Below are 22124 nucleotides of genomic sequence, written 5' to 3' on the forward strand. Positions count from 1 at the left end.
CTATCGGATAATTTCTTAATTTCTGCAAGGTTTTTATTTGTGAGACCTCACCGCCATCAGAGTCTTTTACTCATGACTCATTGCCACAGTTTGAACTACAGTATCAACAGGGGGCCACAAATTGGGCTGGTGAGAAACCTGGAGGCTCTTGAATCAGATAACAACTTTCATTCAAGTAAGCAGGAATCATCTTAAAATCTGGTCTCCTTGAAACTAAAATTAATGATGTCACTTGCTCAAAAGTGTAAACAAAGGTTATCTGCTGCGTGAGCCAGAGGACTGATTGATATCTTTGAGCCTGATTGTTCATTAGTCTGAGGATTAGTATTTGATCATAAACCAGATGGTCATGATCAAAACATTCTCATCACTGTCACTGAATTAAGAAATGAAAATATTCTTATTGACAGAAACTAGAAATGCCCCTAAAGGGAAATGCATCAAATGAAGGAGAGAAAAATGTTATAAGCATATGAAAAACCAGAAGTTTTGAAAGCAAAAACTAAAAGTTTAAGGAATGAAGGCAAAGGGCACTTTTTCACAGCTTTATGAGCTATAAAAAAGAGCCTGGGGGCAACCACTGGCTCATATTCAGTTCAAATGTGTGCCAGACCAAAATGTGACTGAAATATTGTCAACAATATCTGTAAAAGTTCTCATGTTCTGATCCTAAATGTATTCATTTTTTGACATTTACCACCATCTAACCCTTTCTGAACACGAGGCAGAAAATGCCAGAGCAGTGTACACTTCTCTGTTTATCTATGTTAACCTCTGCACTGAGAGCTGTTACAGCCTCAGCATTACCCTGTGATTCTCCCATCATGCCCTGCACTCAGCCTGTTGGAACTGCATCTATTAGAGTACATTTATCGACTCTGTCCTAAGGATTTAAATGTTCTTTGTGTGATCAGTAATTGTAGTGCATTTATCAAAATTGAATATTACTCGACTGATTAAATGTTTGCGTCACATTGTCAGTAATCTCCACAGGACTTTGTTCAGTTTGGCTGCCATCATAAAACCTCATTTGTCTTTCAACATTTAAAACAAAATCCAACATTATTGCTGAATATTGCTCCTTTATCTCGACCCATTTTTAAATAAAACTATAATAGGTTTGCTGTACTTATGTGGGTGTGTAGTATGTGCAGTGTTTTGTCATCATGCAGAAAATTGTGAAACCGTATCATATCTATTCAGTTACAGTCATTCTGCTCTATTAATTATTCTTTAGTCTAAAACTTTAGTCTGTCGTTGACTTTGTATGCACCGTTTATATTTGCCAAGTTGCCATAGTGATATAATATAACTTGAAATCAAATCAAATACAAAATGAAGACAAATTGTCTTTCAGTGGCTATAATTAACCCCACTAATAACAGTGTGTTCAGCTGGCACATCCATTATGTTTTAGCTCTCTTGGGAAGATATGTGAAATCACAGTTATTACCTAGAAAGATAAGTTGATTTTTCTGTTTTGCTGGCTATTTAATGGAGAGTTTTTAACATTTACCTTGCTGCCTGTTTTTTTCTGGTCAAAGGTCCAACAATAAGCAACCTCTTATTTCTGTCACAGCGCTACATGTGTTTCGCCAATCCCACAGAGGTGAAGCCTCCGGAAGACCTTCAGGACCTCGGTGTTCGTTTCCTGCAGCCCTTTGTCAACTTGTTGTCCAAAGCCACATACTGGTGGATGAACACCTTCATTACCTCCGCTCACAGGCGGCCCATTGACCTAAAAGTTATTGGCAAACTGCCCATCGCAATGAGAGCGCTCACAAACTACATAAAGCTTCGCAAGGAATTTGAAGACCAGAAGGTGAGCAGTATGGGATTATTGTTGCTGTGAAGTAAGTGAGTCATCTTAACACACAAACCACAGTGGAAAGGCTTCAAACACGTAGCTAAATGAAAAATGTTTATAATGTTTATATGTGTGAATTTACTTCGGTCATGAGGACCTCTGTGTTTGTGTCTAAATCACTAAATGTGTACATGTCCTGCAGATTTCAATAGAAAGCAACATCTTATTATGTGTATATCTTACACAGATTGCTATGAATGGGTGGAAATATCAAGCTATTTATTTCCCAAATGCCTGTAATCTTCCACCATTGTCTAAGTGAATTTCAGTGCTTTGTACTTTTAGAATAAACCAATTTTCAACATCCTTAAGGATGTTGGATTCTTTAAGGGTTGTTTTTACTGTTCTCAGAGTGTTCTCTGAGAACAATAATACAAAGTAGAATAAAATCCTTTTTCAAAAGAAATTATCATGGGATTAAATTGGATCTTCCTCTCAAAGGCATAAATAAAGTCTCAAGTAGTTCTGTGCACTCTGTGCAGCTTGTTTGGCTCCTGATGGCCACTACTTGAGTCTATTATATCCTATTTGTGAGTTTTATGTAGTAAATCGTGTGTCTTGCATGTCTGTGTTCAATAACTTTGCCGTGATTAGTCTGACATGTACTTTAGTGAGCTGAGAATCCTGGAAATATAATTTTTCAATGCTACTCTTTTTCCTAATTTGCTGTTCTCATATAAGCAGTTCCTGTGATGATTCAGCCAAGACTGAACTGGGACAGTTGAACTTTATTTAGACATGACACAGTGGATTCTTCAATAGTGTAAACAGGAAAGTATCTCACTGCCAAAAGCCAGCATGTATTGTAGATCCTTTTTTTTCTATTGCTGTCAATGCATTTAGTGAAATGCCATCACAATATCATCAAGTTTTCTAGTTACAAGACATACCTTTGGTACTACTTGATACTGCTTCAGTTGTTATTTGACCACGAGGTCATTTCTGTAAGGGTTTATTTTGCTTTTGTTTCATTGGATTGGATTAATGCATTGACTACAGTGAGGTGTTTGCAGCATTTTCCTTATTTATGTTTTTGAAATAAAATTGGCCTGGTGATGCAGTGGTCACTAAATGCTTTGCATCCTGTGTCTTTGAAGATTTCTTAAAAAGAGATGTTCAACAAAACAAGATAAATGGGTTAGTGAGTTTTCAGTATCACAAAGGTGATTCCTTTTCTTGTCTTTGTTTTTTAATCTGGCTATGCTGCATGTCTAAGTTAATGAGTTAATGGTTAAAGGTTTGGATTTGGATGCTTTTTGCCAACTTTCTTGCTGATTATATTCTATGCGAACGATGTAGAGCCTAAACTGAAGGGATTCGTTCATTCAGGCGCCTCAGGGATCTGCTGAATTCAATTGGAAATGCAGAAAAGATATAGATAAGTTTGGATTTATCACAGTCTATGCGTGTTTTAGTCTGTTGGTACTGCAGCAAATAAAGACAGATTAGAGAATAGTAAACATGTATTTAGCATAGAGAAATTTGTCTAAATGAATACAGGATTTCCACATTTCCTTATTAAAGGAAGATGTCGAGACCTAAATGCTCTTTTTTAAACATGATGTTGAAATGTATCCTAAATATTAAAGAGCTCTGATGTTCAGCCACGGCTTCAGAAATAAACTGAAATTATTAACTGCACTGAGCGGATCCTTTACAGGATAAGAAAAATCTTCTTCTTTCACCTTATTTGCAGCAACAGTGTAACTTTTTGCTATGATATGCCCCAGCTCTCTATTTAAAAGAAAACATTTATCTATTGACTGAAGTATTATGTGTAACATGTTGTGATGCACATTGTCTCTGATAAGGGCTTTAAAAGGATAAAAATCAATAAAAGTTCTATCAAAATATTTCATTCTAAAAATATTTTTCCTCTTAAAGTAATATTTGTCTTTTTTCAGCCCTTCCTTCTCTTGTAGAAAACTTAAAGTTTAATACATTGATATAGATAGTGGGACATTTGGCTGAGAATTAAACGGTTAATAAACTGTTTTTGTGCTCTTGCTCTTTCTCTGAGCCAGTGGTCTTCCAGTTATATTAATGCAAGTCCAAAGTGAGGATAACTCCTCAATATTTGTTATTCTTCCTTTTTTCCTCTTTGTGCCTCCCTTCGTATTACTTTTGAAGCACGTGTTAGGGGTCAGAGGTAAAGGGCCTCCTCCATAGGGTCGTTGTTTTCCAGTGTTTGGAAGGTCACTCGAGATTCGTCACTGCTGTGCGTCCGGTGTGAACGTAACCCTGCTTCCTTCCGGCAGGAGCGAGGGATGAGAGAGACTGAGGGATCCCAGTGGAGCTGTGGGGAAGGGCGGTGACGGTGGTATGCAATTTAGAGGAGGACTGGAAATGTGGGGTCATTCTCGTTTTACTGTGAACGAGGCGACATCCCGACCCCTGCGGGGGTTAAAGCACTGCACTTCATGGGAAGCAACTTTCACTCAGTGTGTGAGAATGAAATAGCCTCCTTTCTAGTCGTTTGAACCTGAGGTAGAAAGAGAGGATGTGTGTCCATGTGCGTAAGTGTGATGCGTGCACTGACATGTGTTACGTATGAGAGAAGAGATTCAGTATGAACTCAAATGGAAAGATAGGGACACAAGACAACAGTCACGTCTGCTCTCACAGTTCTGGGAGTGACTCAGTCATACTCACGGGGCTGCACACACACACACACACACACACACACACACTCACTCACACACTCACTCAAAATGTTGTGGGACTGTTTACAGCACCGTCACAGTCCAGATGTTTTCCTCTGATCATCCCTAAGTGTCTCACTAACCCGAGCCGTCAGTGTTGTAAATATATTAGGACCTCAAAGGGATTTTTAATGTCTTGAAATATTCTGACATTTGACAAAATCCGAAACTGATTTCCCTTGCTGTTTTATCCTCTGCATCACTGATGTGGTTGTTACCTACGCAGCAGCAGCAGCATACAGTGTGTGATGGACTGAAGTGCAGTGTGAAACTTATCATTAATCCTCACATCCTCTGATGCAGCAGCAGCAGGGGGATGGGAGCCATGATCTTGGCCTGATTTCATGAGTTTCTGCTGCAGTGGTGGAACAACTCATCAGCTGAGGGTGTTGATTCAGCTTTTGTGTTCAGGCAATTATGTCCTTAATCTGTTACCATTCATTTACTGTAAAACCTAGTTGTAAAACCTAGTTCCTTTTATTGCGCTGCCAGTTTAAGTCCTTATAGAAATAGCAGGCTCTCCACGAAGACATAATTGTGCATAATTAACTCCTATCTTTACCAGAAGATTTTGTCATTACACTAATGAAGTATAGACTCATTGACAGATGGTGATTAATGTTTGCAATTTAGAATTTAAAGAAGCCAAAAATTGTATTTATCAGCTGCAGATGAGCTGCATTCTGCATCTGACTTTGACTCCTTTCCCCTTAATGTATTCAGCATGCTAATGTCACCCCTTTTCTATTTATTTCACCTCTCTTTAGAGTCCTCAGGGCACAGCACCCCAAGGTCCAAAGTGGATCTGGTTGGCCTTGAGGAAAGCTTTCGGCAGACGTCTCATCCTCAGTATCACTTTCCGGTTCCTGGCTGATCTGCTGGGCTTTGTCGGACCCCTCTGCATCTCTGGCATCGTTCACCATATCAGCAAAGACAATCGTACCATTCAGCAACCGGTGAGGCACTGACATGCATATAATAGGACAAAATAACATAACAGAATAAAGATATTTTTCCAGGAAAAATCTGTATATCAATAGGATGTTTTTTGCAGGCAATTTCTGACAACATGCGTATTATGTCCCATCTTAAAAATTAAGTTGGAACATTTTTAGATTAGGAGTTTTATTCATATATCTGTAAAAGAGAATATACTGGATCATAAAAGACTTGTGAGCCACTCAAATTACATTTTCTAAGGCAGAGTCAGCTTGGAGAGGAGAGGAAATAGGCTGCTTTGTAGATAGTGACTATGGTCGCCAGCGGCTCAGTTGCAGGATAATGAATTTGTATCTCAGAGTCCCAAAGAAAGAAAAAGACTGAAATGTTTCAAGGATGAGTTGTTGTGAGCTTGAGGCACACTTACAATCAATAATTTGTAATTCCTCCTTCATGAATAATCTGCCTAACACAGCATTAATGAATTGTTGGGGGATATCCTGTGTCCATCTGTTATCACTCAATTATATTCGTCTTGGGTCTCCAGCTCACATCTACATATCAGATGTGGAGGCTTCAGACTTCAATTCACATTAACTGTGGTACACAGATATTGAATTCTGGTGTAAAATGGAAATCATACATTATTTATGGATGCTAGTATCCTTGGTTCTGTTGAACTTGACAGAACCTCTTCAGCTCAATTTCAGTCCTGAGAGATTTATTCCATCTTACTGACCGTCAGGTTTCTGCCTGACTAACAATGATAAATCACCATCTCCTCCCCTGCCTGCCTTCCTGTGCCTCCAGATGAAGCTGCTTGGTATCTATTTCATTTCCTCCAAAGAGTTCCTGGAGAATGCGTATGTGCTGGCAGTGCTGCTCTTCTTTGCCTTGCTCCTGCAGAGGACCTTCCTCCAGGCGTCCTACTACGTGGCCATTGAAACAGGCATCAACCTACGTGGGGCCATACAGGTGTGCCGTCTGTTATCTGTGACTTTCCGCATGATAATTAACACATTGAGACCGTAACGCTTTGTAGAAGAAAAACATTTTTTAAAGAAAGAATTCTTAAACCTGAGGGTTTTCTGGAAAACTCCCAACTGTCCATTAAAACCTTAATTTTTCTCACCCTCAGAAAAAAAGCATTTAAAACATTAAATGAAAACCATTTTAGAGGTTAAGCCTTTAACTTCCATTGGAAATTATCAACTGTGACTCTATGTTTATCAATATTTGCTTGTGTGCCATGAAAGAACTTGTGTTGAAAGGTACAAAAATGTTAATTTAGGTCCGATATTATTATAAATTCAGCCTGTATATAATTTTTCTTGTTCATTATAGTTGTGAATTATTCATATTCCTCACATTCAAACTAAATTAGTCCCTGACATGGATGAATTGTATTTAAGTGAGAGAATTTCTCTGCAGAGCTGTGTTCAATCTTATTGTTTTCAGCAAGGAAAATCTGAGGATGCTGATAATAAATTAATCCAACGCTCATTTAAAATCTAAAGGGACTCCACAAAACCACAATAACTATTGAAGAACCTGTTCTTTTTCTGCTGTCCTCATCTTTGTCAGTTTTAAGAAATGAGATGCTGATTTATCATTTAATCTGGGTGTGTTTGCCCTTTTTTCTTTCTTAAGACAAAGATCTACAACAAGATCATGCGCCTGTGCACGTCCAACATGTCCATGGGAGAGCTGACTGTCGCTCAAATCTGCAACCTGGTTGCCATAGATACCAACCAGCTCATGTGGTTCTTTTTCCTCTGTCCTAACCTGTGGGCCATGCCAGTACAGGTAAGAAACATATGTCTGCTCAGCTTTGTGTGTAGATGCATCCATAAATCATCCACAGGCAGCAGCACAGCATCAGCGGATGATTGCGTTGACATCTCACACATTGTTGGGTTGTTTCAAGCTTTTGAAAGCTTTTGATAGCTTTGAAGCTTTTTGATTTGATAGATTCTTGACATCATCTGCTGTCTCTGCACTACAGAGCGGCTGGAATATGAGATTGCAGCAGAGAAGACTGTGCATGGTTTGTTTTATTGAAAAGGAGATTAAACCAAGTTAAATATTCAGGAGGACAGTGTGTCGCATCATCCACAAACAAAACACAGACAAGGAGCCTAAACTTCTAAACTGAACCTTTAACTCTTCAAGACCAAGAACAATTTTTGAAGTGCCAAAATATCTTGTTGTTTTTTATTTCTTTGACATCTCCTGGCAATGAACATAAAGAGTCAAGTATCACTGAGAATCCGAAGTTTCAGCATAACTCACTTAACGTACCAATTTCATAGTTGATTCGTCTAAAAACTGGATGGATAAATGTATACTTTTTAAGATTTTGATGGTGATGTTTTTGTCCTGTGAACACAGACAAAACCCCAAGAATTACTTACATATTATCGACCTCCCAGTAAAATCTTTTCCACGTCTAATCTTCTCTTAGTTGGTCAAAAATTGTAATAATTGATGTCATGAATAAAGCTGAGCCTCAACATACAGATTTAAAACCAATCAGGACACAGAAGGTAGGACTAAGTGTCAGCAACTGTTGCCATTTGGCTCAGAACCTTTGACAATTCATTGGCACAAAAAGCTGCTGGTGGAAACAAAGCAGTCCCAGCTCACACAGTTTTGATGGTCCCTATGTGTTATATCTATAACTGTTAACAAATGTAGGCTGGTACTTTGTCATTTCTTAATGCAAATGTATAAATGAAGGCATTGCATGGTGTAATAATGTGTTGTTTTGCTGTCTTTTTGCCATCGTATTTATCCTCTCATTTGCTCATTCGGGCTGTTCTCATTACATCCCAATGTGTTGGACTGCACACTGCTTTGTTTCAGAGGTGTTAGAAAGCATTTGTTTTTATACCGGATTGTAGCCAGCTGTGTTGTTCCCGCATGCCCCCTCTATTATTTACATCTTTCTGTGCACTGTGATTGTTCAATCCCATAAGACTCAGCAGAGCGATTGCAAACACGTGATAGTCTCCCTTTGAAATGTCACACTACAAATCAGAGCTGAAAACAACCACTGTCGTATTTAACGAAAAGACTATTTCAGCAAACCTGGAGGTCGAGTATTTCCTCTTGAAAATGAATCATGAAAGGAAAACTGCTGAATTAATATCTGTCTCGGAACCTGGTATATGTGTTATTATCTCTCATTATTCCTTTTAAAGCTCTACACAAGCTCATTTTTCATGTCGTACTTATCTGCTGAGTCTTTTTCCCTCTTTTCTTCTATCCAATTTGGCTTGAGATAGAAACGGTTACAATCAGTGCTCATTTGTGTATCCTGCTGTGACTTCATATTTTTCCATTTGTTAATTTTCGGTGCAAGAAAAGATTTATGTGGAGATGAATGTTCTGGAAAACCAGAAATAACAATACCAGACAAACGAGCGAGCAAACGCAAATAGAAATAAAATCTGAGAAAGAGTGACTATGATGGCTGGAAAATGTGAGGAGCTTTGATTTGTTGGATGCTGGCAACATATTCACACTATTTTATGATTTTGGTACCCTTTAGATGCTTGAAATTCAAGCACAAACAATGATTATCCCTTAAAAATGTGGACAAACAAATGGGGAACTCTAAGACAAAGTGAAACTGATGCAGAACAAACACATTTTCAGCATCTTTCCTTTACATCTTACAGAAATGATCTATTATCATAATTCTTAACACAATCTTGACTTATTTGGGCTTTTGTTGGCACCTTGTAATTTGTTTAGAGAAAAAACACGTTTATCTCCTTATGGACAGAACACTGCACCTTGGACATGTTTATCTCTTAAATCAAAAGGCTTATGTGCAGATTTCCTTTTTTTAAGTGCTAAAAGATTAAAGAAATTAGTCCATGAGCATAAAACACAACCAGGAGGGTTTTTGTAGCACAAAATGACACATATAGCACATAAAGTTTTCATGTCTGATGTAACCCATTGACATTTTAGATCAAAGATCAACAACACAAACTTCATGTTCATTTTTGACAGCTTGTATTTTCAGACACATTTTATCTGGCAATGGTTTAAAAACAGACTCACTGCCAGCAATGCTTCCATATTTGACTTTTCTCTACATTTTCTATGACTGCAGCAAATCAAACTCATCTTAAAAAGAATATTCTCAGAAAAAGGATGGTTACATCCTTCGAGGACACTGTGCCTTGACTGCTGAGATCTCAGCTGGTCAAGCAGCATTAGTATTCACCGTCTGTACACACCTGTCTGCCTCAAACCACAAATAAAGCTGTTGTGTTCAATCTTTACTGTATTCTTAGGACGTGTCAGTGAGCTGTTGTTTCTGATGTGTCAGAAATCTTCTGTGGCTCTTTATCTTTCGGTATGTTTTGTCTTAAGAACCAGAAGAAGCAATATTTTTGACTTGTCGTAGGAGAAAAAGTGTAACAGTTACTGTCCCATTAATATCAGGACCCTGGAGCAGTGGCTGCTAAGTGCAATTCAATTTATTTGATTTCTGACCATATGACCAGTCATGTGGGTTTTTTTTTTATAAGCAGGTAGGAAAAACCGATAATATGATCTTCTTTTATCACGTTTTGACATGTAACCGCCCCCATCAGCCATGACACTGAACCAACAAGTGAAATGACAAGAATTTAAAAGAAATCCAATTATGTTCATTGTCTTCAGGTACATGTTTGCTTTACAACAATCTATCCCCTCCTCTCTTTTCCCAGTGTGTACATCCTCGAGTCCTCTCCTCAAATTTTAGCCCCTCCCATCTGAGATGCCACAAGCCTCCCTTCTTCTCACCCTTCTCTCCTGTGGGTGCATTTCAGGGTTGAAACATCTTTCAAGAAATTTTCTGAGATTGACATCAGGGTTAAATGCTGTAGAATGGAGGAAGTCAAAATAAGAGAAATGAGAAGAACCTTGTGAAGATGTTCTTGTGAGCTGCTACGTAATTCAGTTCATGTCTTTGTGTAAATAAATAACATTTCCTTAGAATTGAGTGCTATAAATACATTCAGTGTCAGAATATTAAAGAATATGCTGTTTTAGGTATATACCTAACTGTAAAAAAATAACAACTTTTGTACCTTTGCTTTACCATTTTAAATTTTAGAGAAATATCTGAAAGAATCATGGCTGAATTACCATAAAATGTCTTGTAGACATGCATGTTCCCCTCAGGATATTCACTTTGGTGAGCCTCTTAGTTCTAATCTGGCTCCTTACTGGTCAGTGGGGTTCGAAAGGCTGCAGTCAGAGAGCATTGTTTCAGTTGTAAAGGAGCAGATGGTCGTGTGTGTGGTGTGAACCTTTTATGATTAGCTTTTTATAATGTGAGGACCTGACTGAACCTGTGTGGGGGTTGGTAGAGTATCTTGTGAGGGGGGGAATCTTATCCATCTGCTTACACTTTGACTGCAGCGGCACACGTTATTCTGTGACTGAGAAATGGAGGATGACATGTCAAATCCATCTTCATCTGGCTTCCTGTCTCATTTCTAAAGCTGGTAAACAATCAGTGCAATGCCAATTACAGTGGTTGAAGAGGTGCCATGGACAACTTGAAATATGGTTCATCCCTTCACATTTGAAGGGAGTTTAGGAAGCTGCACAATCACCACAATACTGCGTGTGTTTCTTCACTTGCAAACCTGTCTTTGTGTGCTCAGTATTCCAGGTCAACAGAAAACTCATTTCAGATGCTGTAAACATTCACTTTGTATTGACTTTGTCAAACACGTATCCTGCATGGAACAAACGGCTTTAATGCCATCTCTTTTCCTGCATGCTGCTGCTTTATCATGCTGGATGTCACAGCATCTCACGAGCCCAGAGGGCATTGTGCATTAATATGGTTGCTAAAGGGTCAGAGGGATTTGTTGTGTAAATGCAAGACACCTCTTTGGAAAAGTCTTATTACTCTCATCACACAGTACATTTCTTTTTTGTGTGTATGTGTGTGCGTCTTTGTCTCTCAGATAATCGTGGGAGTGATCCTGCTCTACTACCTCTTGGGAATCAGTGCCTTGATTGGAGCGTCTGTCATCGCTCTGTTAGCTCCTGTACAATACTTTGTGGCCACAAAGCTGTCCCAAACACAAAAGAGCACTCTGGTGAGTATTGTCATTGGCAGTAGTGTTTATGACTGTCTTTAGCTATTCTTAGTTATACTTTTGACTGTAGATTGCACAGTTTGTCCTCCAGATTGAAATAGTTCAACAAGTGAGGGATGAATAGCCAGTAAATCCATTTCATGACCATACGCCCTTCAATATAGGGACAGAGGTTTTATCCAAGAGGGATAGCCAATCCACTTACTTCGAGTCTATCTGTTCGTTTGATTACTCTTGTGATTTCTCTTGCAATCCCCCTCGTGTAGGGTATGTGCCCTTGAAGTGTCAGATTACGGTTTCTTCTTTCAGGAATACTCCAGTGAGCGTCTGAAGAAGACCAATGAGCTGCTGAGGGGCATCAAGTTGCTGAAGCTGTACGCCTGGGAGCATATCTTCCGTGAGAGTGTGGAGGAGACCCGGTGTAAAGAGCTCACCAGCCTGCAGGCCTTTGCTCTTTACACATCCATATCCAGTATGTCACTTTGATCCTTTTGGGATTGAAAATTTACATTTGTCCATGAAAAATGACAACGAACAAGAAGATAACAGATCACATCACAATAACACATTTTCAACTGTAGGTACAGTTTAGTTTAACTCCACCATTTCCAGGTAACAATGAAAATAACAACAATAACTAACATTTTACAGGCATTACTACAATGAATTATTACATCTCCATTTATTTCCAATGATCAAAGACACCAGATCACAATACTGCCAGTCAGTACTGATATATTTCCCACAGTCTGTTCTGCTTGTCTTCTTCTTCTTCACTTTTATCTTAGATGAACAGCAGCTACAGTCTGCATGGCTCCGGTCCTGATATAGACTGTGTACGATCTGAAATCAATAGCTGCAAACTAAGAAGAACTAAGACAGTTCAATAAAAATTTCCACAATTTTACAAGATTACCTGGACACAGCATTTTATCTACTTCCCTTTAATAGCATTGTTTTTGTCCTAACTTCTGTTTTCAAGCTCAGAAGATAAAAAATTAATGGGTTTGTCCAAAATATTGCAGTATAATAATAAAAAAGTCATAAATATTGTGAGATGGTGATAATTCATTTTAAGTGTTGCTTTGTATATCCCATGAATACTTCATGGGTGATGCCAACCTGTTACTGTATATTTATTAATGTTGAAGCCAAACATGAGTTATTTCATTCTTAACCCTGACCATTCATTTGTCATCGCCAACAAAATATAATTAGGTTTAAAAGTCACATTTTTTTTTTTAAATAGTGGGTTGGATGAGGAACAGGTTGGTGGTGTTTGTAGTGCAAAGGAAAATGTTGGCACAATTTTGATCCTAAATTGTAAAATATCAACATTTATAGCTGTGGATCAAAGCAGTTTCACAGAATGAGAATAACTAAGTTGACCCACAAAGAAAAACCCAGCAGTTTTCTAATAAAGACTTTAAAAATCCTAAAATTGTTACAATCTCTTGGTTGTAATTTCTTATCTTCAAAAATCGCGAAATGACTGAATTCTTACGGTTTCATAAACACACACCTCTTTTCCTTTGCAAACAGTACATGCTTACTTTTGTGATATTATAAATATATTAGTGGTTTGGAAGCAAATATGAGGAGGTAGGAGGAGAAGGGTGGTGGTATTACACAGAGATTTATCACGCCAGAGAACCAAGTTTGTGTCCCATCCAACCAAGTACCTTTAAACCTTGCCGTTGGTCACAATTGTTTTCTGTTAGGCATAAAAAGATATATGATTAGGTTTTGATATGAATCAACATATAGTTACAGGCTCACATTGCATCGCCTGAACACTTCCTTATTCAAATCAACAAGCCACATCAGATTGTTTGCAGTCTGCTACATAATTCCCAACATGGAAGAAAAAATGATAAATTATAGGGAATAACAAATATTCTTTTGAAATCCAAACAGCCTGAAACCAGGGAAATATGTAAATCTGCTATCCTATTTACATCTAGTTGTCAGTTTACATATATAAACTTCAGTTTCTTTTGTTAACATTTACTTTTTTCATTTCATGCCGTTTGTTTTCCTCCTAACTGAATAATCCTGGAAAAGCCTTAACATATTCTTGTGGTTTGTGTTTTCTCCTTCCAGTTTTCATGAATGCAGCTATTCCTATTGCAGCTGTGCTGACGGTGAGTTCCTCTAATAATTCCCTTTAAAGTAAGCATCCATATCCTCAGGGTAGCTGGATAGCCGTGAACTTGTTATAATTGTAGATGAAAGTACATCCTGTTGTCTCTTACACTGTGCAAAGGACAGTGCAGACACTGCCAGGCAGTCTGACTGTTCGACGACGCTTCACAGCGACAGAGGAGAAGACTTTCTGACAGCACCACACTAAATCCTGCCTGTATTAATAGAAGTCCTTCAAGACTGTTTACTTGAGGAATGAAAAATTAGAAATGACAGACAGACAATAAGGTTTTACCTTGAACTGGCCTACAAGTGCTTGTCGGACAGTCAAAACTTAACAGTCTAAGGAGATAAATTCATGTATTTCAAATTAACCTTGTCCATTGTGCTTTTTTTGCTGTTCTTTTTTGGGTGTTGTTGTGATCCCACAGACGTTTTTGGTACATGTCCATATTTCTGAGGATGCTGATCTGTCCCCAGCTGTGGCCTTTGCCTCTCTGTCCCTCTTTCACATCCTGGTTACCCCCCTCTTCCTCCTCTCCAGTGTGGTGCGCTCCACTGTCAAGGCTCTTGTAAGGTGAGAAACTGACAGAACCCCAGAAAAAACTATTGAGAATGAGCAGAGTTGTGACAAGAAGAAGCACAATTAGATGGAGCACTTGACCTTTTTCTGCAACAAATGGATCAGCTGTGTTATTGAATCATGTGCCAACATCATCACTTCTCTGCAGTTCCGTAAACTTCTCTCTAATGCTAACAATTATTAGTTACTGCCACGAGCTTTACAATAACTCTGGAAACCACATCTATTGTGATTCAGCTGCTGAAGAGTTCCAGATGGGTTTCCATCAAGTGCCGATCTTGTCAATTTGCTCATCTGTTTAACCTCTTCCACAGCTTTTCTTTGTACTGAGTCATATATTTGATATTGGCGCGTATTTGTTTGTGCAGATCACCAAATGTGCACTTATTGAGGGAGTCCAGCATCAATTTAATAGACACTTTTTCAAACACTTCAAATAGAAAAACACAAAAGTAAACTGACAAACTATAGAATTAGCAATATTTTTGCACTTGCAGTTTCAATTGAAGGGACTAGTCATGCATTGAAGATAGACAAGCTTTAGCAAAAGCAAGTCAATTACCAGATAAAACAGTCTCTCTAAGGATGTCACATAACTCAGTTTCTTCTTAACGCTGCTCGGGTGAGACGGGGATGTCACTTCAAATCTAATCTTCTTTGGCTGTGGCTCTAGGCTATGGTCACAGGTTGGAGTATACATAACTGGTTGTTAACATTGCAACAGGATTGTCTTCAATCATTTTCTTCAGTTTTAAGAAGCCACGTGTTGATGTCGGGAGTAGTGAACATGCTTGTTTTAACACGCTGCCTCAGATCCTCAGAGGTGCCTAATTTGGGCTTTTATGATTTAAAAAACATGGATTTATAATTATAGCTTATCTTTACCTTGGTAAAAAAAAATCTTTGAAGAGTAAAAAGGATTAGATGTTAGCAAAATAAATAAACTGTGCTGTTTAAGGTAGTATCATAACAAAATGCTGCTGATTGTTCTTGTGATCTGTGCAACAATCCCCATATGGATGTTACTATTGAAGTCGTTTGGATCCTGATGAATGTTACTGTACTTATTTAATGTTTGCTTTGTGAAATCAGAGCCAGTTGAGACTGGGCTGATATTTGCTATTCAGCATAGATTAAGTTATCAGATTTAGTTGGCATGTATCAGAAGAGAAGCAAGGATGCTCATTAGGGAATAAAAGATAAGTTAATCATCCATAGATGTAGAGATATGTGACTGTGTGAAAGGCAGTCTGAATCCATGAATGGAAGATGTAGCATGTTGTGATCTTCATTTGAGATTCATGTACATCTCTTTGTATAATCAAGTCCAGTATTAAGTATCACTCATACTAGTAAAAGTATTTGCGTCGTGTTAACATAGTTTTTATACAGCTTTAACTTGGATTTCTCTGTTTATTCTGCAGTGTTCAGAAACTCAGTGAGTTTTTCTCAAGCGATGAGATTGGAGATGAGCAGGAGCCCAGAGCAACATTAACTTCTGGCAGTAGCAATCACAACCAAAATAGGTACCAGGCTGTGGTGAGTGCATACACACCTGTTTGGATTGACTGTAGCAACAAGAGTGGCAAACACCTGATTCACTATAACTTCTGTTCTGATGTGTCCAGGCTGTCTCATTGAGCTTTCAATGCTGTCACGTTCCGCCATCCTACTCTCTTCCTGTTAATACCATAAATCCTTACCTTTTGTTGGGTGTTTTTTTACCCTCCTCCAGTCGTCCTCTAAACCTGTCCCTTCATCCTCCTTTCCCTCTTTGGCCCGACTCCTTCAGCCCTTGAAGGTGGTGAACCGGAAGCGCCCTCCAAGGGACGACTGGAACAACTACAGCTCACAAGGGGACAAGGAGGGCGATGGACCGTCCCACGATCTGGACCAAAACATCTGTATAAAAGTAAACTCGTTAAACCACTGTTATGCTTCACAATAGTCTTCAAGCGATGCGGGTATCAGCTGGTCTTGGTAATAGTTTCATAAAAGCTGTAGCACTGAAGCAGCTTTAGCATTTAGCAGCTTCAAACGTGACTTTTGTGGAATGTCAGATGACAGAAGAAAAACATTTAATGACCTGATGGGAGAAAAACACATTTTTTCTTCAGGTTTTTGATCAGTCCCACTGACCATCTTTAAATATTTTTGTTTGACAATAATCTTTAAAAAACAATGATGCTGAGTTGTATTTTGCAACTGGACTGCATGATATTATTATGTTCTTATTAGGGCCAGGACTTTGATGCATTAATTAAGATTAATTAGTTACGCAAAATTAACGCGTTAAAAAACTTAACTCTTTTCATCTGTCCTGTCCATTAAAAGGCATAAAAATGAATAATAAATAATAAAGAAATAGAAGGACTTATGGATGGAAGAGTTGATAAGAGCACAGTAAGCTTATGTATTCGGTCATTATTCAACGCTATACTAAAATCCATGTGAAAAAAATTGCTTCTCACCGTTCTCAGGTCAAATATTTATATGCGATTAAAATGCGATTAATTTCGATTAATTAATTACAAAGCCTCTAATTAATTGGATTTTTTTTTTTTATCGAGTCCCGGCCCTAATTCTTATATATTATACAGTTTGTCCAGACTTTGTTGATTCTGTGTCTATATTTGTGCAAATTAATTTTTTCAGAACCTTCAAAGCTCCTCCAGAGCCAAGATGCTACAACCCAGTTGTGATATCATCTCTGTGTATTATATTATCCAAACATAGGTTTTAAATTATTTGCAAATCATTGTTCTTCCCTACTTATCTTCTTTATCTATCCACTTAAGTCCCTAAGTAGTGCCCCAGAGAGCAGGAGTATTTTTCTCTTTTTCATCTTCCTTAACAGCATGATCTTAATGTCCTCTGAGTGGAACATGACCGCCCTTCTACAGCATTTTCAAAGTTAAACTAATTGGCTTGAAATGTCATCATCAAAGCTCTGAACATTATACACAACATTTAAACACTGCAGAGACAACTCTGATTAACTTGGAGTGATGAGTCTCTCTCATGATTCAGAAGTTTGCAATGATTAGCCGAGGAGCAGCTCTACCACATTTCTTATAAACTCAGAAATGGTGTAGACGAGACTTACGTGATCCCCTGCAGTCCTTCGCCTGCTTAGTGAACTTGCACTAAGTCACTCAGAATATTCCTGGTGCAAATTAACAGCACTTGATATCCTTCCTCCCCTGTATGGCCTGAATAAGAATGACTCAACAGTTTTCTCTAATCTCTGGAAGAATAACATGTTTACTGTGTTTGTTAAAGAGTGAAGTTGATAATTGTTTGACATATCTAGTGGCTGAGACTGTGACATGTTTTCAGATAACTGGTGGTTATTTCACCTGGACAGATGGACCACCAACTCTTTCTAATGTGGATATAAAGATTCCATTTGGTGAGCATCAGCAAATCTCTCCTCTGTGCGTCCTCTCTGTCACATTATTCCTGTTTTTCCTTACAATATCATTGCCTCCCTCTCTTCAAATGTCTCAGGTAAGCTGACCATGATTGTGGGCCAGGTGGGCAGCGGAAAGTCCTCTCTGCTGCTGGCAGCACTTGGAGAGATGCAGAGAGTGTCGGGAACTGTGACCTGGAACAAGTCAGTTTTACATTATATGAATTTCTTTAAAAATAAATCTTTTTATGGACTGTAGTGGTCTTTCTTTGCAGTTGTCAGAGGACAAAAAAGCAGGCAGAAAAAGAGATGGCTGACATGCAGCAAAGGATCACTGATTGGGACACAAACAGGCCTACTGTGACACCCACCCTTGATTATTTGCTGCATGAATAGCATTTCAGATATCTGATTCAGAATCTTCCATTTTTTATTCAAATGATTGAGTTTACATTGCTTATGCTGGAGGAACATGTGATGTTTTGTGTGTCTCCTGTTCCAGAATAACTTGTCTTGTCCTCTGACTTGTGCTTTTTCAAGCTTGTCTACTAATTGATTTGTCTGTGACAGATACGAAATTTATACTTTTTTTTTTGTGCATCGGTGAATTCCGAGTGCCTGATAGAGCAATTAGTGGCAAAACCCATTTTGCAGGCACCATGATGCAGCAAAAGAAAATAAATGGATTTGTAGGTTGTTAAATATAGCTGATAGCAGCTCTCATTTTTTTGTGCTTGGAAGATGCAGAGTAGAAGAATGTGGGGATCTTTTTATGCACCACTGACCCAGATTCACCAAGCTGCTGCTGGTAAAAATTCTCAGATGATTTGCTGTAGCTGCGAGTTAGAAACACACCTAGGAAGGGCTCTCTTCCACTCATCATCTCATTTCTGCCGCAGTTCTTCACATCTGCCTCATACTTCGACAGTTTATCTACTCTGCAGCTGTGCTGCTTTCTAATGGTTTTGTCAGTCCTGTGATTTGGATGGGTCTGTCTTTTATTATATTTATACCGCTTCAGGAATGACAAAATGCTGCACTACTGATTTGAGTTACCTATTTTATTCATTTTATCACTGTCTATCTTATCTATGATTCTTTATTAACACTATAACCACAGAGACCTGATGATTTAATTTTGTTTATTGCATATTGTGCACAGGAAAAGACAATGAAGAACCTTGTTCCTTGTCAATTGTTCCTGTTCCATCAGATTCAGGCTATATTTACCGCAGCCTTTTGTATTTTGTTGGCATCTCAAAAAGCAATATATGATAAATGTATTCATTAAGGCATCAAGTGGTAACTGTCGTACTGTCCATGAAAATACAAGCCCTATTGTAATGTAGAATATTTCACCACAGATGTTTGTGAATAAGGTAAAGGAGATACTATTTATCAAGCAGCTCAAGATGTGCAACATCTATGTTGATCCACAGTGTAAAATGTGACCTTGGCTTTTTTATAATGATTTGTGTTAATGTCACACAGCTGAGCAGATGCTGAAGCCTCAGAAGACTCGGTTGCTTGTACTTCATTGTTTTTATGGCCGGGTGTTTTTGAAAAGTTCCTAATCTTGCTGCAGATGTGAATTGCCTGCTCTAAGTTTCAGTGAAACAAAATCTGCTGGCCATAGAGAAGCAGAGCACATGTTAAATAGCTCAGCTTAAATTAAGTCCTCATGTCTCCTAGATAAATTCGGTGAGTCACTCCAGCACTGGAATATCTCATCACCAACCCGGGATAGTGTTGCTGCTATCAGTCTCCATTTGTCTGCAAAGTTTAGCCTCTTCTAAAGTTGATCACAACTGTGTCCTTGGCAGCCAATCTCACTGTTTCTGCACCTGTGTTCATGCTGCCACTTCCTCCGATTTTAGGTTGGATTAAATAACCGTCTGGCTGCCAGAGCCTCTCACCTATCATATGTTCCTGAAAGACTAAGGAGCTGTTGTCTCAACTTTACCCTCCAGACGTACTGAGACACACATTCAGTGGAGTTTGTCCCTATGTTTCCACCATGTTTGTTTTTGTGCTGTGTTTCAGTCAAGGACATTAAAACTACAGTACATTTGGATGGGGAGTTGTTTCTGAGAGGAAGCACAGAACATTTGTTTACATTTGTTACAACCCCCTCACCCCTTCAGAGTGCCAGCACAGACCTCTTATCAGGATCTTGTCCTAAATGTTAAATTGAGTTATGTTGTTTGTAGACTTGAAAAGCCAAATGTAATGCAGTCATTCACATTCATACAGTGAATTTCAATCTATGCAGTCAATATGTTTCTTTGTTATTAACAAACTTCAACACAGATGCGAGCATTTGTTGAATGCAGTATCTTAGATTTCAACATGTGGGATTGTGACGGTGTGGATCAAACCATTGCTGGACAACCCACTCCCTGAGCCTACTCTGCTTCTATACAATCCCTTCTTGTTGGTTGCAGTCCAAACCACCTCAACCCCGCCTTCCTGTTGTGGCTGTTTTAAAGAAATGTTATCGCATTTCAACCTGCACCTTTACAAGGGTTGTTTCTCATGACATATCTATCCACACCTGGTACTGTGGTGAACTCGCACTCTTTATCCTCCACCTTGAACTGAATTGTTGATTGCAGTGTGTTTGTTACGTTGCACTGATGGAGTTTATACTTCACAGAAATTAAAGTCCTCCTTTGTCACATCAGAAAATGCAGAGAGGCAACATCTCCTCAACCCCCTTTAATTCCTCACTTTTCTTTTTGCTGGTTTTACCACTTTGTCCCTCTTGTAGAAACAACTTAGCAGGTTCCCATGAGTGCAAAAGTCTTTTTCAGGACTTCTGAGTCTCTGGTTTACCCCTTCTACTCTTGTCAGTGTAGGAGCTCTTTCTAAAATTCTCCCAGGTGGATGATGAGTGATTCAAATGGTTGTTCGTCTTCCCTGCATGTCTGCAACTAAGTGTTCATTTCAGCTCAGTTATTGTAACATAGTGCAGAGAACTGTTGCAGACTCAGATGACAAGGTTCACATTTTTGTGAACAATCTTTGAAGACAGCACCACCTTTTTTGTACACAGGGCTTAATTAGGATGACATGTGACAAATGTATGTTTAAAATACTTTAACTGGGACATTTGAATTTGTCCGTTTTATGTCTCACGATGATGCTAAACTATTTTTGGAAGGAAAGTAGAAAAACGAAAAATAATTAATTAAATGTGAGCCATGCATTTATAAAAAGACGTTTGACTCAGAAGAGAGTTTGGTTTAGTTTTTGCATGTCTTCTTTTTGTGTTTAATACATTTCTGTGTCAACATTAAAGTTACTGTAAAGCCATTTAAAATTGTAATACTTAAGGTACGTGAATTGCTGCTTTGTGCACTTCCAGTTATCTAAAAATATCACTGTGTCATACTTAAAAATAACTTTATGGTACAGAATGCTAATATAAAAAATAATTTAACTTTTATTGTTTCTTCCTTTTTACCAGTACATTGTTGTTTAATTACATATTATTATTTTTGTTTAAATTCATTTTCCTGTGGGAAATAAATAAATCTATGCACGACATGCAGCTATGGCAAACTATGTGCTGTTTAGTTCAGTTTAGCTTAATACAGCAAAGTTTTGAGGAAAAGCTGAGACACAAAATTGATTTGAATGATTAAGTCCAATTTCCATAAATTACTGAATTGCTACTTTGGTTCAAAACATCCTGACTGGATTAATTCCACATCTGAACATGTGAACACATGTCTAAGTTCTGTTTCCCATTTTTTTCTTTTTACACTGTGACAGCTGTGTTTACATGTTCAAGTGCAAAATATCAGAGCTTCTTAGATGACAGCCACCACTTCCCTCCGAGCAGCTGTGTTCTCTGGAGCTTTAATAGCTGCTACGGTAAACTGGAGCCCTCGCTTCCAGTTGTACTCTGACGTTACAGAAGTCACCTTCTCCGGACGACTGAGGAAGGTGTCAACTGAAACCTAAAAATACACCACAGCTTATATTGAGCATGTCCTAAAGCTGTGTTAATGGTTATGTGTGCACTGTCCATGTGGGGGGTATTTATTAACCAAGAGCAGAGTTTATGAGTGTCAAATTACATTAATTCCCCTTGACCTCTGGGAGATTTCTCTTTACTTTTTCCAGTCTATAATATGGATATGTATGTATATATATATACATATGTCTATATATATGTGTGTGTGTCATATGAATACGATATGCATGTTATATAATTTTTTTTGTTTAATTGTTTTGCAGCCTGCCAAGCTTTGAATCTGAGGGGGACGAAAGGTGAGATCTGCAAATATAGACATCCACACTTTAACACATGAACCAACGCTGTCGTGTATTTTTAGTCAGACCTTAGAGA

The 22124-nt window shown here is 38.3% G+C and overlaps 1 protein-coding gene across 1 annotated transcript in view; it reads left to right on the forward strand.

The window, feature by feature from the left end:
- Positions 1-22124, forward strand: part of abcc8 (ATP-binding cassette, sub-family C (CFTR/MRP), member 8) — a 56038-nt gene that overhangs the window by 11536 nt on the left and 22378 nt on the right. The window contains exons 6-18 of the mRNA XM_072385497.1: positions 1580-1822; positions 5337-5525; positions 6319-6483; positions 7159-7314; positions 11493-11627; positions 11937-12099; positions 13731-13771; positions 14204-14349; positions 15780-15894; positions 16148-16267; positions 17695-17767; positions 17866-17971; positions 22013-22045. Coding sequence (XP_072241598.1) covers positions 1580-1822; positions 5337-5525; positions 6319-6483; positions 7159-7314; positions 11493-11627; positions 11937-12099; positions 13731-13771; positions 14204-14349; positions 15780-15894; positions 16148-16267; positions 17695-17767; positions 17866-17971; positions 22013-22045 — 1685 coding nt within the window. The remainder of the gene's footprint in view (positions 1-1579; positions 1823-5336; positions 5526-6318; positions 6484-7158; positions 7315-11492; positions 11628-11936; positions 12100-13730; positions 13772-14203; positions 14350-15779; positions 15895-16147; positions 16268-17694; positions 17768-17865; positions 17972-22012; positions 22046-22124) is intronic.

The sequence above is a fragment of the Leuresthes tenuis genome, unplaced genomic scaffold, assembly GCF_036924035.1.
Source record: "Leuresthes tenuis unplaced genomic scaffold, fLeuTen1.0.hap1 SCAF_5, whole genome shotgun sequence".
Classification (NCBI taxonomy): domain Eukaryota; kingdom Metazoa; phylum Chordata; class Actinopteri; order Atheriniformes; family Atherinopsidae; genus Leuresthes; species Leuresthes tenuis.